The sequence below is a fragment of the Falco cherrug genome, chromosome 2 (genome assembly GCF_023634085.1).
Source record: "Falco cherrug isolate bFalChe1 chromosome 2, bFalChe1.pri, whole genome shotgun sequence".
Lineage (NCBI taxonomy): Eukaryota > Metazoa > Chordata > Aves > Falconiformes > Falconidae > Falco > Falco cherrug.
Window position 1 is genome coordinate 62,708,401 of NC_073698.1, and position 15,511 is coordinate 62,723,911.

At 36.5% G+C, this 15,511-nt stretch overlaps 1 protein-coding gene across 3 annotated transcripts in view; it reads left to right on the forward strand.

The window, feature by feature from the left end:
* Window positions 1-15,511, forward strand: part of MYO16 (myosin XVI) — a 412,244-nt gene that overhangs the window by 227,388 nt on the left and 169,345 nt on the right. For all 3 annotated transcript variants that reach the window (XM_055702545.1, XM_055702542.1, XM_055702544.1), the window contains exons 13-14: window positions 2,848-2,975; window positions 15,078-15,183. In XM_055702545.1, the coding sequence (XP_055558520.1) occupies window positions 2,848-2,975; window positions 15,078-15,183 (234 nt within the window). The remainder of the gene's footprint in view (window positions 1-2,847; window positions 2,976-15,077; window positions 15,184-15,511) is intronic.

A 15,511-nucleotide genomic window follows, 5' to 3' on the forward strand; every position in this document is an offset into this window, starting at 1 on the left:
CCCATGTGTCTACCGTCGTATGCACAAGGCCACTTAAAAAGCACTTCACATGTTTCTCTTTTGAATTGTAGTGCCCTTACCTTTCTAATATTTCATTTATGAGGCAGCCTAGTTATTTACAAGAGGCTTATTTTTTCAGTACCTAGACATCGATACTAACTGAAGTGGACTTTGTAGATCAGTGGGAGTAACAGAAATGCAAATTACTTGATCTTTGATCTTTCCTTCATCCTCACTCAGCCATTTTTGAGACATGGTGTTATTATAACTGTTAATTTATCCCCCCCCCCCCCCCCCCCCCCCCCCCCCCCCCCCCCCGATATTTTGTCGTTGATGCACTGGCATCACATTACTGCTCACTGGTCAGGCTCAATGTTATGTTAGGGAGTGTTCAAATATGTTTATTTAGCTTACAAGAACTATAAAGGATTTAAAATTCTGTAAGAAAATTGTAGTCTGTGGCTGTTTGCTATGTCATGTGGCTTTGTGTCTATCAGTAGTGAATTTGAGAGAAAGAAATGCTGTGACATTCAATGGCAGAAGCAGCAGATTCTAAGTTGGGAGTCTAAATTGAGCTTCTAGAAATGGAAATCATCCATCATCCCCCAGGTTTTAGATGGTGGTATTTTTTCCTGTCATTGTGTATTTTACATTAGATACGTGATTTTGTGCACCAAGAGAGAACTGTAAAGAAAATGAATTTACGTAGCAGGCTTACATATTAAAATGTTTCCTGGAGATCTGCTGCATGTTCTCTTGACCTCTCTGTGACAGATCTATTTTAGAAGTTACCATAAGACACTTTTTGTCCTTTAATTGTTTGGGTCACCTTGGATGATCATTGCTTTTACTCTGTCATTATTATCTGTTTGGTATTGTGGGTGGGTATTTCCCAGATGATCAAAAACCCAACCCATGGCTGTAATATAGATTTGTTTTCTCTGTGTTTGAAATGCTCATATATGCTGCAGCAGCTTAGCTGGTATTATATTGAAGTCTGTAAGCGTTAGACGGTCTATCCTCAGTAGACACTGACATGCTGTATAATGTGGTTCATTAGTTAGCATTTTTGTTTCAGGTGTGTGTTTTGTTAGCTGTCAAAAAAAGAGAATGCAAAGATGCATCAGGCATGATACTATTTTTAAAACCAGGATGAAGCAATGAAAAGATTATCATGTACATTCTACAACAGCAGCAACACTTTAGTTTTTCTTCTCTTTTTTAAAACCACTTCTCATAACTTCTCAGCAATCATTATTTTGTTAACCTACACTGACATCCCACACGTACTTCCAATGGAATACTACTAAAATAAATCTTTATATAAGCAATTATTCACTCTGAGATGACATGAAGAATCATACATCAATAGACACTGATACACATTGCTTTATATGCAGTGCAATGCAATGCAATTTGTAGATTATAATATCAATGCATTTTTACATGGAAATACACTGTACTATGACATTATGTATTATAGTAGAGCTATACTACTAGGAACATGCAGACACCACTTCAAAGGTATCGTAACTGTTTGTAGAAGTGCATGTGCTACGGTCATCCTGCTGTGTTACATTTGTGCAGAATTTACTTGTGTTGGATTAGGGGAAATATATTCTTGAAGTTCATGTGTTAGAAAAATATATAAAGTTACAAAGCACTTGCAACATTATGCAATGAGCATAAGTGTGTGAAGATTTTTCCTTCTGCTTTGTGACATGCTGAAATGATTTTTTTGAGTATCAGTATGGATTTAATCTTATTTAATCCGATAGATCAAAAGTCCTGAAAAAAAGTAGAGCTGTGTCATGGAGCCACATTCAGTGACAGCGTTGTAGATGCCCCAAAATTCAATAGTTTAATATCTAAATGTGTAAGACAGGCATGGGACAGGAAGGGTTGATAAGAACCTGATTGGTTTGGAGAAAGGAATAAATCCAAAATGGCACTGTGAGGGAGAGGCTGCTAGAGATAGTTGGAGAAAACAGGATATGATGCAAAGGAAGGGGTTTGGTTGTTGAAGTGATAGCATCCAGTATCATTCTCGATGCTCCACAGTGTTCCAGTTGTCCCCTAGCTGCTGTGAGTTTCTGTAGAGTCTGTGTTAATGTTCTAAAAAAACCATGAGAAGATCTGGCAAAAGCTATATAAAAAGTAGGTAAAATTGTTTCTTTAAGGATATTTGTTAAATGGCATGGTGTTTCACAGTCTTACCTAAAACTGAAAGAACAGAATTGTAGATATTAGCAGACTGTCTTAGTTTTTCTAAAATCTGCTTGATATTACCTGAAAGAACATCAGGATGTTCTCCAAAAAACATTGACCTTTCAGTAGCAGATAACTGGTTCTACTCGTATTTAAGCTTTAAGGATAGTACATGTTGCCAGCTATGTGTATCACAGAAGTTATTCTATGTTGCATAGAGCATATTTGTGGGAGACCGCTCTGTCATGTAATAAATGAATTAGGTTATAACTTTAGCCTTCAATTTCAATTTTAACTTTTCATGGGATGATAATATTTAATTTTCTAAGATTTTTAAGTCAAGACATTGAAGAACTATAAACATGAGGTATAAAAAAGTAAATTGCTAAGTTTTGTTTTACTCAGTGAACAAACCAGTATTATTGAGTCCGCTAGTTGTATTTGATTTTGTATCTTAATTAAATCTTCTATGCTTACAGCTCTTGTTTTCTTTAATTAAAATCTTCATAGATACTGTAATTGTACCGCTTATATACATACAGAGTTTCAGTTCATAATGGTTAGAGACTCAGGATTAGGAGGGTGAAACATAATTAGTTTGAAATGTATTGATCATATTAATTTTCTACAATTTTTCAGGTCACCCAGCTTTATTTAAGTAACTCTGGAAAACTGTGTTCCTCACTTCCCCCACATATATTTTCCTGTGCCGAAAGAGCTTACCACATGCTATTCCAGGAGCAGCATCCCCAGTGCTTTATCCTCAGGTGAAAATTAATTTTTCTATTAACTAATTTGTAACTCTTGCCTTTCAACTGTTTCCCCCAGGACTCAGCAGTTGGAATTTCCATTTTATTTTTTCCTCCAACTGATTTCTTTCTGTGTACTGATCTCTGTATCATACATGAGAGCAAGATAGAACTGAAAAAGGTTTAATTACATCTCAAGTTCCTAAATTCTCTTGGGGAATTACCACTCCATCTAGATGCATCTAATTAGGAACAAAGAGTTAATGGTAAAGAATTCAAAACTGCTCTGTGTGTTGCTAATATTATGTGGATCAGGATTAGGAATAGAATCTAATGACAATAAAAATGGGAATTCCTTGACTAAATTATAAACATCTGAGCTGGGGCACTTCTATTGGACCTTCCACCCTGCCTCACATGTTTGTGTGGCCATGAGCTTGTTATTTTGCTCTCCAGCTTCAAAACAAACTTTAACTGTTTCCTTTATTCACAGTGTTGTTTCAATAATAAATAACTTTCAAGATTATGAAAAAATGGGGAAAAAATTAAAAAGGTTGATTTTGATTTGGCCAGGAATAAAGGCTGATCCATTGGATAAATCCTGTAATTGCTCTTGAATTACCTCTTAATTATAAGAAAATTGAATATTATGAAATGGGGAGCATATGATACTCAAAAGCAGCTAATAATGCTGTTTAGATGTTATAAGAGCTAAAATGAACACATAAATACAATCATACATATCTATTTATGTTTCATTCTGTTTGTGTAAATACAGACTCCTGTGAGTGTTTGAAGTTCTGTATATTAAGTCTTCAAATGCATCTGAATATTGTAATTAAATGTTTCTTTTAAAAGCATAGTTTTTAAGTTTCTAAATCATAAATATATAAATTAACTATATGTGGAAGTGAGTGTTGATTGGTTGAAAGAAATGTTCACCTTTTTATAACCTAATCAGACTGGAATAGTTCTGTATTTATCCAGTGAGGAATGACATTTAAGCAGAGGTACAAGCAGTATTAGGAAATATTTAATGTATGTTCATATTATCTTCTCATAAATATTAACTCCTGTTTAGGTATAATAATTTTGATAACAAATAAGAAATATCCTAAGGCACAGTTTTCAGCATTTTTGTCAAAGTAGGAACTTGGGACACTGCTAATTTATTACTATCTTTGTGAAGTTGTCTGTAAATGTAGACAGAGAAGAAGCAGATAATAATATTTACTAAGCCTTAAAGAAAAAGGCTAACTGCCAAGTATTGTGTAGTAGTACACAAAATATATTTTACTTAATAATAAATGGCTTTGCTATCAAGGATGCTACTGATGATTTTGTATAAGGATGTCAAGGCACGTGTTAAGCCCCGCTATCTTGATCCCTGCCCAGCCCACCTTACCTTATTATAAATCAGTGACCTGATGGAGAATGTGACATGAGAGCGCTCTGTTGATAGCATCAGCATTTGGCAAGACATCTCCGTATCACACAAAGGCAACCTATAGATATGCCATCCTTAAGTTTCCTTTATGTGGATAAGAAATTGGACCTAAAGGTCACTTGTGAAAATGGAAGCTGAAAGGAAAGCATCTGGTAATTTGGAATAAGAGATAAGTATAGCTGCAACTTAACAGAAACAGCTAGAAACAGTTATTTGTAAATACCTTTCTCCGACCACTAAATGAGACAACAGAAGGGAACTGAGATCTTCTAGAAGTTCATAAAGAGGTATTAAAAATGGGATATTCTCATTATGTTGGTCTGTTGGTAGAATCTAAATAATTGATGTCTGGAAAGTAAAGGTAATATAGGAAATTTCCATTGGTTTTCTGAAAACAATAATAACAACAAGAACAACAACAACAACAATAATAATAATATGAATAATATTCATGATGGAACACAAGTTATTAATCTACCCCCTTGCTATCACCTGATCCTCTGTGTGTGCATGCACTTGTGTGTTGTCAAAATGGTTTTCTTCTTTCTTGCTATTTCAGCTGTAAAGCAACATTAGCTATCAGCAAGAGGAGGTTCTTTCATCACTGTGAGGGATGATTCCTTGTTACATTTATGCTAATGAACAGCATAGAGCAAGGCTTACTTTCTGGCCTTGAGGGCACATAGTAAAGCCTCCAGTCAGTTTTTCTTTAATTTTTCACTTCAAGAGGGGTTTGTGGAGAGGTTTTCAAGATCTCAGTTTCATTTCCTATTAGAACCAAATAACTGCAATTCTGCAGTTCTGAAATACTCCAAGCTTTTGTGTTTTATTTTGTTTTCTCCAGCCTCTCTTATCAAGCATGCTCTTCATTCCTGAGTAAGAAATTGTGTATGTTGGGCCTATGGTCTGTAATTTTGAAATACCTCCAGTTATAAAGCTGAATTGTGGTTACATTTCTATGCATGCACGTATAGTGTGATAAGTGCGCCTAGTAAATTTTTTAAGTAAAAAAAATATACTTTCTTCTAATGTGGAATCACAGGCTGAATGAAGATGGGGGAACTCAGAGAGGAGCCATTTCATATAAGTGCTCAGAAGGAAGGAGACAGTGGATGAACAAGTGAAAAGGACTCATAGATCCATGAGTGTTACACTGGAATAAGCTGGCTAGGAGTGCTTCTGCCCTTCTATCTTTGTCTGCTCATTTTCTCATTTCCACTCCATCGTTTGTGTCATCACAGATGTTCTGGTAGTGGTGTGGTGAACTGGACTGGAGAAATCCTCACAGGTCAAAATTGTACTTGGGAGAGTGGTGGTGATATTGAGGACCTATTTTAACCTGAATCCATTCCAAAGCCAAGTTCCCCTAAAATGGAATGAGTTGCTGGAGCAGGACTGGCAGGATCCACTGGTTTTGGTACTAGTTTTGGCTTAGACTACATAGTTACTAGAATCCTAGTACCATGTTTGCTGCTGCTGTAATATTGGAATGGTTGGCCTGAGACACTGTCCAAGTCAGAGCTCTTACAATGAGAAGTATTATTATGCCACATAGGAAAATAGCCACACCAAATTGGAAGGGTGTGAGTTTTGTTTGGTTTTATTAGTGCTAAATCCAGTGAAAGTAGATTATCTCTGTGAGTGTGCACTAATCTCAAGATTAAATTCCCTTGATATCTGCAAGATATGCCATTTTGGCATACAAGCACTCTTAGAATTGCACGTCAAGAGTACACTTCTGCCTTCTGTTGTCATCATTAGTAAGGAAACATGATGCAATTATAAAATAAAACTCTCAAATCTATGTTTATTTTTAGGTCTACTTTACTTTTACTGATAATAATATCTTATAGTAAAGTCATTTGTTAGTATAATTTATAAACATAGTTATGCTTTAGTTTTATAGTAAAGATTTTCCATGAGAAAAGGCTACTGTCTTGATATACATGTTATGATTTGATATGGAGCAGTAAGATTTAGTACCATACCAGTATTTTACTGTTCATGTGCAGTTTTTAAAATATTTCTAGTTTAACTATTATTTGCTAGAGAAGAACCAAGTGTTGGCGGTATACATAACTCTCATCTAAATTCTTCCTGAAAAGCTTGAGTTTGTTATATACAGTAATTTTTTACAGAAGACTTTTACTTCATTTTCAGTAAATTAGGCTGCCCACTATCTTTTCAAAAGGACTGGAAGGAAAAGGAGAAAGTGTACCTGTATGCATGTAAATATGTAACCTGTATGCATGTTAATCCTGTCATCTTCATCAAACCTTGTAGCTTGTTTAATTTGTGGAGATAAAGTGTATTTTCTATTAACAATGTTTTTCAATTCACTTTTTTGTCTGCCAAAGAGCTTAGTGGCCATTACTAATCATTCATTAATTACTCTTTTATTGGACACACTGTTGGCAGTGAATTTTGCATGCAACGTAATGTAATATTGTTTTTCTTAGTGTAGTTGGTTCTGCCTCCCATGTTTCCCCAGGAGATGATAGTGAAAAGAGTTGAAGGCACCTGAAGTTGTCTGAGCTGGAATTTAGCTCCCTAAGCCCACAGCTATTGTCTGAAAACCATTGCTAAACTACCAGACTCTATTTTCTGACCCTAAAGTGCTACTTCAATTTTCAGCCCATGTGTGTGCTCAGGAGAGGTTCATAGTTTCTGGCAGGGCAGAGGCTTAAAGCACTATTTATTTCATGCTTAAGCCTGACTGGAATCCAGAGATTTGACATTTCTGTACCCAAGCTCCTTACAACAAACTTTCTCAAAGCATTGCTGATTCACATCACCGAGATCAGAACCTTCATAAACTAGACATTCATCAATGAGCAGTTGTGTTAATTATATATGATGCTGCTCATAGATATTGCAATGTTCTTTCTCATACAACATCCATCTGATTTTTGTTTATTTTTACTGGGTTTCTTTAGCTGCTTGTCTCTAGGAATATGTTTGGAGTAAAAGCTCTTCAGGGCCAGACCATTTCTATATTGTATCCCTAGCCACATATGGTTGGAGTCTCCTGACTCCACACAAATGATGGTGATAACGATAGCTATTAAATATATGGAAGCAGAGATTGCACCCTTTTCTCTGGGAATAAACAACAGAGATTTGGCAGTGAGTGCCCCTGTGATCACAGGGAAAGGGTTTGCAGCTGCAGATCTACTGTGGCTTCCCCCTGAGCACCAAAATCAAGCTAATAAAAAGTCAGTACTTCTATCATGAGTATGGCTGTTCTCAGAGTGCCACACTACCTGATATTTCAGAAACAGCGTGAACTTGTTCAGATGAAGAAAAATTCTCCCTTCTGTAGTGTCATCATCTAATATTTACCTTGTCATTTTTCTGTGCATAGAGACACTATAGGAATGGAATTGTTCCCATCTCTCTGTAACGTAAGAAGCTGGTGTGTATCAGATCACCTTTAAGGCTGCGTAGCAGAAAGCAAGCTTTAAGACCAAGACCAATGATTTCTCAAATATGTAATATTCTTCCCTAGAAGTGAGATCATATTGTAAGGTGTTGCTCACACGGGAAACAGATTTAGCAAAAAATTAATTTTCCTCTTGGGGCTGCTTTGAAGAGTTGCTCAAAAAACAGAAGACACCAATTCACTGACAACAAATACCTATCTCCAAGGTATTTCCTTACAGATCTGGAAGAATACTTCTGTCCCTGTATATATCCTGGAGTTAACTTAGGACCAGACCAGTCCTTTGCAGGGAAAATGAAGTGTTAAAAGTATCCTTTTCAAGTTTATTCTTCAATCTAAAGAAATTCATTGTTTCACAATTTAAATTGTGTAGAGTGTTAAGGAATTCACTGCTCAGTTTAGTTTAGAATTCCTCTGTCCTCTGTTATGATTCAGTGAAAATGGGAGCCTAGCACTGCCAAACCTGCTTTGTAGTACATGAGGCTGAGTTTTGTCTCTTGTTGGTTGGACATCTCTGACACATCAACTCTCTGCTTTGTCTGGTCCCTTCACATCATGCAGGTTGACTGGCTCTCCCCAAGCAACAAAGCAGACAATGTAAAAAAACCCACCTTTTTTAGTCTTGTAAAATGAATCACCCATTACATAAAATATTATATGTAAATATCAATGGCAAAATGTTCCAGTAACTGTGCAACTGCAAGGAGATCATTCATTTTGCAGCGGTTGGGTATGCTGTATGAATGTACAGAAGGTAGAATAGGCAGTCAAACACTGAAGCACCCTCTGCAATGACAGAGGAGTAGACAGTGCCCTATAAAGTGTTAGGTGGACTAATCAGAGCTCCACTTATACTTCTGTCATTGCTACATTCTTTATACACTGCATGTAATCAGAAATATTTCTTGTAAAAATACTTACTAACTCCTAATTTATAGATTAAACAAGTTTGTCATTTTCTGGTTTGACCTCTGCATCGCATTAAAACCTTACACTTGGAGAATGCAGATTTAACACAGATTTGCGATAGGGTCTTTAGTATAACATTGTTACATACTGCTAGTGGAGAGGAACCCTCTGCAAACCCAGTGGCCACCCTTCTGTGTCCTGTGTCAAAACTCTGTGTTTTCATGGTAAAAACACATACATCATCGTGTTTTGAAATTTTAAAATTGTGCTTTACACTATCACAATTCCCAGAAAAGTTAAAGCACTTTATTTTGCAGAACTTTCATAAAGTCCCATTTAAACCATGTGAAGCTATGTTTTCATCTTCAAATTTAATAAAAAACTTGTTACTATTTCACTTTAAAGTTGCATGTTTCAATTTTCTTTGTGACTTTGGTCTTTTCCTGCTGCTATCCGTTCCGCTAGACATCCTGTTAACTCTTTGCTACTGAATTGCTTAAAAGAGGTAAAAATAAAACTAAAATCAATTTATTGCTCTCAGGTTGATCCAGATCAGTCTTTCCGTTTTCTCTGTCTTTCCATACTTCCTTTCTTGTTTTCTGAAGCTTCTGAAGCATGGGGTTACCGTGTAACAATTCCGCTCCCCCCCCCCCCCCAATCACTTTACATCTGATCATGTGTTCACTCGCAGAAATTATTGAAGATTTTACTACCAGTTATTCCCAGTTACTTTTAGTTTATAGCAAGCCACCATCACTCACATATGCTTAACACTGGCTTTGTATAAACTTTATATGGAAGTTACAAAATAAAATAACATGATGTTATGTTCTTAAATAGCCAATAGGTGGACTTTTTGTAGTTAACTTCCTTCTGACTGCATTTTGCTCGTGCTGTTCAGAATATGAAAATGCATTAAGCACTGACAAGATAAGTGAGAAACTGTCTAGGAAGCCTAAGTATAGTTTATGGGTTTGTTAAAAGCTCAGGATCCTTAGTCAATTAAGCCAATGTTTTATGGGATGCTGATAGCTAATTTGGTGAATCAAAAAATCGTAATGAATATATAAAATGAAATGTTATGATTTTGTATGCGTTAGCAGCCAAGAATGTCAATATCCAATAGATTTGTTGTGATATAAATCGCATTTTTAAGCCAAATAATCTGGAATGGAGAGAAATTCTTGTCTGTTAAAGTGAAATGCCTTGAAAGCTTTCGATTTCCTCAGTTTAACAACACCACAGGCATTCTGTTCAAGTTAATAATCTTTATTCTTGAAATTATAATTCAATGTATTATAAGTGCAATGGGCTACTGCAGTAGAGTTATGGATTTGCACATCCTATTTATAGTAAAAATTTTTTTAGAAATACACTTTCCGGTTTAGATTACTTTAGAAATAAAGTTTCCAGCTAACATGCAGGGTTGTTCAGTTAGAGATACCACTACTCATGGTAGAAAACACATTTTTCTAAATTTTTCTTTTTAAAAAATATATAATTAGCAGTCTTGCTTGCACATATTTATTTCAAATCTAGAATCCTCAGTCATGAAGCAAGACCCAGTTTTTCGCTTATGTTCTCTGCAAACTGAGAAGAAAGAAATTATTCTGACCCTCCAAAGTTTACTACTTCTTCACTGTATATATCTTACTGTCAGGATGGTACTTTGGAGTAGTAATGCTCACAGTTTAGCGTGCTACAGTAAGAGGTTGGTTTCACAAATTCATACAAAGCTGCATGCATATCTATGCTGATCTAAATCTTCCTTTAAAACTGGTGGAAATCTTATGTGAACAAATTCTGTCAGAAATTTTCCAGCATTTCTGACTGTAATTCAAGTACTGCAGGAGTAGGTTTTTTGTTTTTGTTAAGTATTCCTGCATTCCTGAATATTATACCTTTGTTCAGGATTTAAAATTGAATGCAGACAGTAAAACCCTGTCACTTATATGGTCTGAAATGGGAGGTACATTCCTCCTTACATGTTTTATATTTTGTCATATTTTTCCCTAAACAGAAGATTTATAGGATTTATTTATACTGGAATTGACACTTGCCAAACAATAATGATCCAGTTATCTGAATTCATAAAGATATAGACAAACCTGGCTAATGTGCAGAAATTGAGGGTAAGCAAGATGCACTTCTCAGTACTTACAGGAGTTAATGCTTAAAATTTTGCCTAGGGTTTGCTGTTTCCTGACTATTTATCTGGGCTGCCTTGGTTAACTACTTCTATGTAGATGGTTCTGTCTGTCTACCTCAAAGTCCCCCTCCACCCAATAGCTTTAGAACCTGTTGGCTGCTAACAGCTATGGTGCTCTCAGAGCCGTGGTGTTCACATAGGCTTGGTGAGTTTGGGGAGTTGTCACAAAGGTAGTTATAGCTCCAACCACAGCTGTTCTGAAAGGGAACAGCCAGGCAATTTATGTGAATATGTGAACATGCTTAGCACTGAGCCTGCCGGCGTGAGTGATGCCAGTGGCACAAGTTAGCAGAATAGCTGAATGATAATCCAAGTGCAGTGGATTTGCAGGGTGTAGCTCCTTTGGTCCCCCTGGTTGTAGAGCATCTTGCATTGCTTCACATGTCTTTGTATTTTCACAGTGTTTCCTAACAATTTTAGTTTTGGATGTTTTATTTCAAAATAGAGTTTATTTTTTCTTATTATTCATATTATTTTAAGATATGGACACTAGGGTTGTGATTAAAGTTGTATTAACAAAATATTAATAAAGAAATAGAAGGAACCGGGCCCTCCCTCAGGTAGTTATGTAGGAAAGCTAGAAAGCCAAAGGAGGAATAAGATGAGAAAGCTTAGTGGAACTTGCCTAAAGCCCATGGTGAGCATAAGATTTCAAATTCTCTGTCCATTTTCCTTTCCCTTGGAGTACACTGTCTCTAATTTAACTGTCTGTGAAATAAGCTTTCCTTGCTTTGCCTGTTTCATAATGCCTTCTAAGAATGTTTTACTGCAGAAGAATGTTTTTCTGCTGCAATGCTAACTTATCCTCCACCCTTATAAGGTATTCCAAGCAAAAGTTATAAGAAAGCAACATTTATATTGTAAATGACATTTTGAAAAATATAACGATGAAACAATTCAAAACCGAGAGGAGGAATTGTTCTCTAAGCAGAATTAAACTTTTAAAACAAAGGTATTGTGGACAAGGGGGACATTACAAAAATTTGTACTCAACCTCAAAGTAACTGGAATAAACAAGATCCCGTTCAAGGTGCCAAATTACTTTTTCATTGTTAAATGATTTTTTTGGCTCAAATGTTCCAAACAAGGACATCAACAATTAAAACTTTACCTAACATAACATTCCTTTATCAGTGCTTCAATATGTATTTCACAAAGAGTAAACATAACCCTTCGAAATGCAGAAAACAACCAAGTGACATTGTGACTCTCTTTTAGCAACTACGTTCTAGTGGATTCTGACCCCCAAACTGTACTTTAGCAACCGCTTTAGCCAACAAGCTCCTGTGACACTGCTTGGACAAAATGTCAATTACTGTAAAATTAACAGTTGAGCTGAAGTGTCAAATCTTCGTAGCTGTGTCACTGCAATGTTTAGGAAATGGCAGTCTTGAGAAGAAATACTCAAGATGGGACAGAAACTGTCCACTTTGTTCATGCTTGCACAGTCCTGTGTTGTCTGGGCCACAGCTGGATTGGAGTGAAAAAAACCCATAGCTTTATTTAAAAAGTGAAACACATTAATTGTTAAATGGTAAAACTGGTGAACACTCCACTTTCTTTGTTTAAGGCACTTTTCTGTTTTTGTTTTTATTTATAATTTGCATGTCTGCTTTGTAATACTTGAAAACAATCAAAGGCACACACATCAAATGTTGTTTTAGCATCCCTTCTACCCCCTCCCCCCCTGCAATTTCTTCAGGTGTGAGAAAGATTTTTTGAAAAATAACTCCACCCTGTTAATCCTGGAAAAGCCTTCTGTTAAAGAAGGTATTTTTAGCAGATGAGGCTGGGCCTAAGCAAACAAAATAATAAAATGCTACAATTTGTAAATATCAAGTCTTGTTCAGCCCTCGGAATGATACAACTATTTATCTGCTGGATATAAAGGTAGATGTTAGACAAGCTGTGAGTTGTTACAGACTATGAATTATTTCAGGTCTGGTTTTCAAACATACATGAACACTTCTGCTCAGTGTCATCATCCATAACTGTGACTGTACTAAAATTCAGAGATGTTTTAACTTCAGAGAAGCTCTTTAACAGCTGAAATAACCAAAGAGGTCCTGCCGCTAATCTTGTGTGTAACCTGCGGTATAGCGATAGCAGGTTGCAGCTGTGATTTGGGATTGAGTCTGTTGTGGAGGGACAAAAATATTTCATCATCATGACACACAGGTGCCAGTGGACTGGCCAATGTGAGTGGGTAGTAGGAGCGGCGATGCAAGAGAGATTTTTATCTGCCTGTAAGCTCACTGGCTTTCTGGGTAATACAGGCATAAGACCTGAAATTTGAAAGAATATAGAATGTCTCTAGGGGAAGAGTATCACAGGACTAATGCCCTGTTTCACTTTTTTCTGTTCCTGTTAGTGATAACAGGCAAAGGAACATGGAATTTGGATACCACTGTTATAAAGGCAGAAGACAAACACTGCTTCTTAAGACTTTAGGCAGCATAGTACAATTAGCATTTGGAGAGTGAAGTCATCATTAAGAGGGTAGAGATGTGTGCAGATTTCAGAGGGTGACACCAAGTATCATCTGACTTTTGAAACTCAGAAAGTCAGAAGCTGAAGATCTGAGCAAGGAATAGTGCACTTACAGAGCACCTTGTCAATTCTGTAGAGATACTAGTTTCATATTAGTTGTAACAGTGACCTTCTTGGCTTCACGTGATTTCTTTCATTCTAAGACCTGGTAAAAATACAGCTTTGTGACCTATTATTTGAGGTTTTTGCATAACACATATCCAGGTGCAAACCTTTGCAGTCTTGGACCACAAACCTCCTACTGATGCCCATAGGAGTTTGAAGTCCAGGGTCAGATTCCAGCTCATTTCAGAAACATGGACAACATAAGTAAAAGCAGTTTGACATATGACATATAGTAATGAGACATCTGTCTTACCTAATCCTACAGTTTACTAGGCAAGCAAATACGATATTCACCAGAGCTGCATGTATTTCCCTTAAGAGTTGAATGAGATGGTGTAGAGAACCCATCCCTGTCTGAGAATGAAGGTCTTTTTGTCCTTTCCTCTTTTGTTTTTTTTTTTATTTAATTGATTTCTCCTTTATTGAGAGACTTGAATATATAAAGAAATGTCCAGACAGATACAATATTTTCCTTCCCTCTTGTATTCAGAAACTAAACTATATAGATAACAGGCTGACCAGCCAGCATGACCATCATACTTGTGAAAAATCTAACTGGCTGTTGTAGAAACAACCTTTTAAATTTGATCGAGTAGGCAAATTAAGGAGGAGCATCAATTCACACTTTGATTCGGTTGTCTATAAAGAAAACAACTTCTTATAACTCAAGTAAGAAATTCTTACATGAATTCTTTAATCAGGCTTCACTGACTTTATCCTTTCCATCTCTTGTTTCTTTTCCTTCCTTCTCCAAGCTGAAAGTGCACCATTGAGTTTGCTCCCCACCTCCATCCATCCACTTTTCTGTTTCTTCCCACTTTTGTTGTTCATTATGCCTTTTACCTTGTTTTCTTTGCTCATTTTCCCCCTCAGAGATTCTCATTCTTTGGAATATTTATTCCACATCATGAACAAGAAATTAAGTGAAACAGGATCACTGAAGTCAGTGTATTGCACTGCAGAAACTCGCAGTTGTAAAATCAATCATCTTTTTATTTTCCTTCCTGTTCTTTTCCTGTTTCCTTTTCCTTCTTTCTGTTCTATTCTACACTTTCCTTTCCTTCTGATTCCCATTATTACCAAAGTAGTATTTCCCCATCTGCAAAGAGAACCAGGCAGCGTAAGCAGATTCCTTTGCTGGACAGAAGATAAAGGAGGAGATAAAATCTTTGCTATAAATACTTTCAGAATGGCTTGAAAGCTTTAGATTTGATTGGCTTGGCTTGTGGTACAAGGCAATATAGCTTGACAACTCTGACAGCCCTCATGAACATAGTCAGCCAGTCTCTCCTACATGCTGTTCTTTATTATTTGCCATCCGTAAACCTTCTGTTATTTGCAATGAAAGTTTGACTGAGATATCTTAAATCCATTCAAACAGAGCAAGCAGAGAATATAAATATCAAATGTGAAAATAACAATGAATCCACCTTCTCTTTCTTGCCTGTCGTCTTCCAGTGGAGAAAGTGGTTCTGGGAAGACTGAAGCCTGCAAGCACATAGTGAAGCACCTCACTTGCAGAGCCAGCTCCAGCAGAAACACCTTTGATACAAAGATAAAACACGTAAGTTGCATTCTGACCACTGAGTAGCACAAAGCAAAAATCTGGCCTCTTGGATAGGCAAAGACATTTGAACTGTAAGGAAAAGGCATCTGCTATGCAGAAGTTCATAAAGCGTTTGTTTTCACCTTTGAAGTCAAAGGAGTTTTCTTTTCCTAAAGTGACCTGAATGGGAAGAGGATTGAGTTTACATTGATGTGATGAGAGGAATCTTGAAAAGTGGAGGCCAGTTTTGTTTCTTTATGTTTTGGTGACTTTGCAAAGCAGTGTTTCAGTCAATAGGAAACACTTGTGTGATAAGCTCCTGTCTCCTAAATGTAAGTCTCCTTCA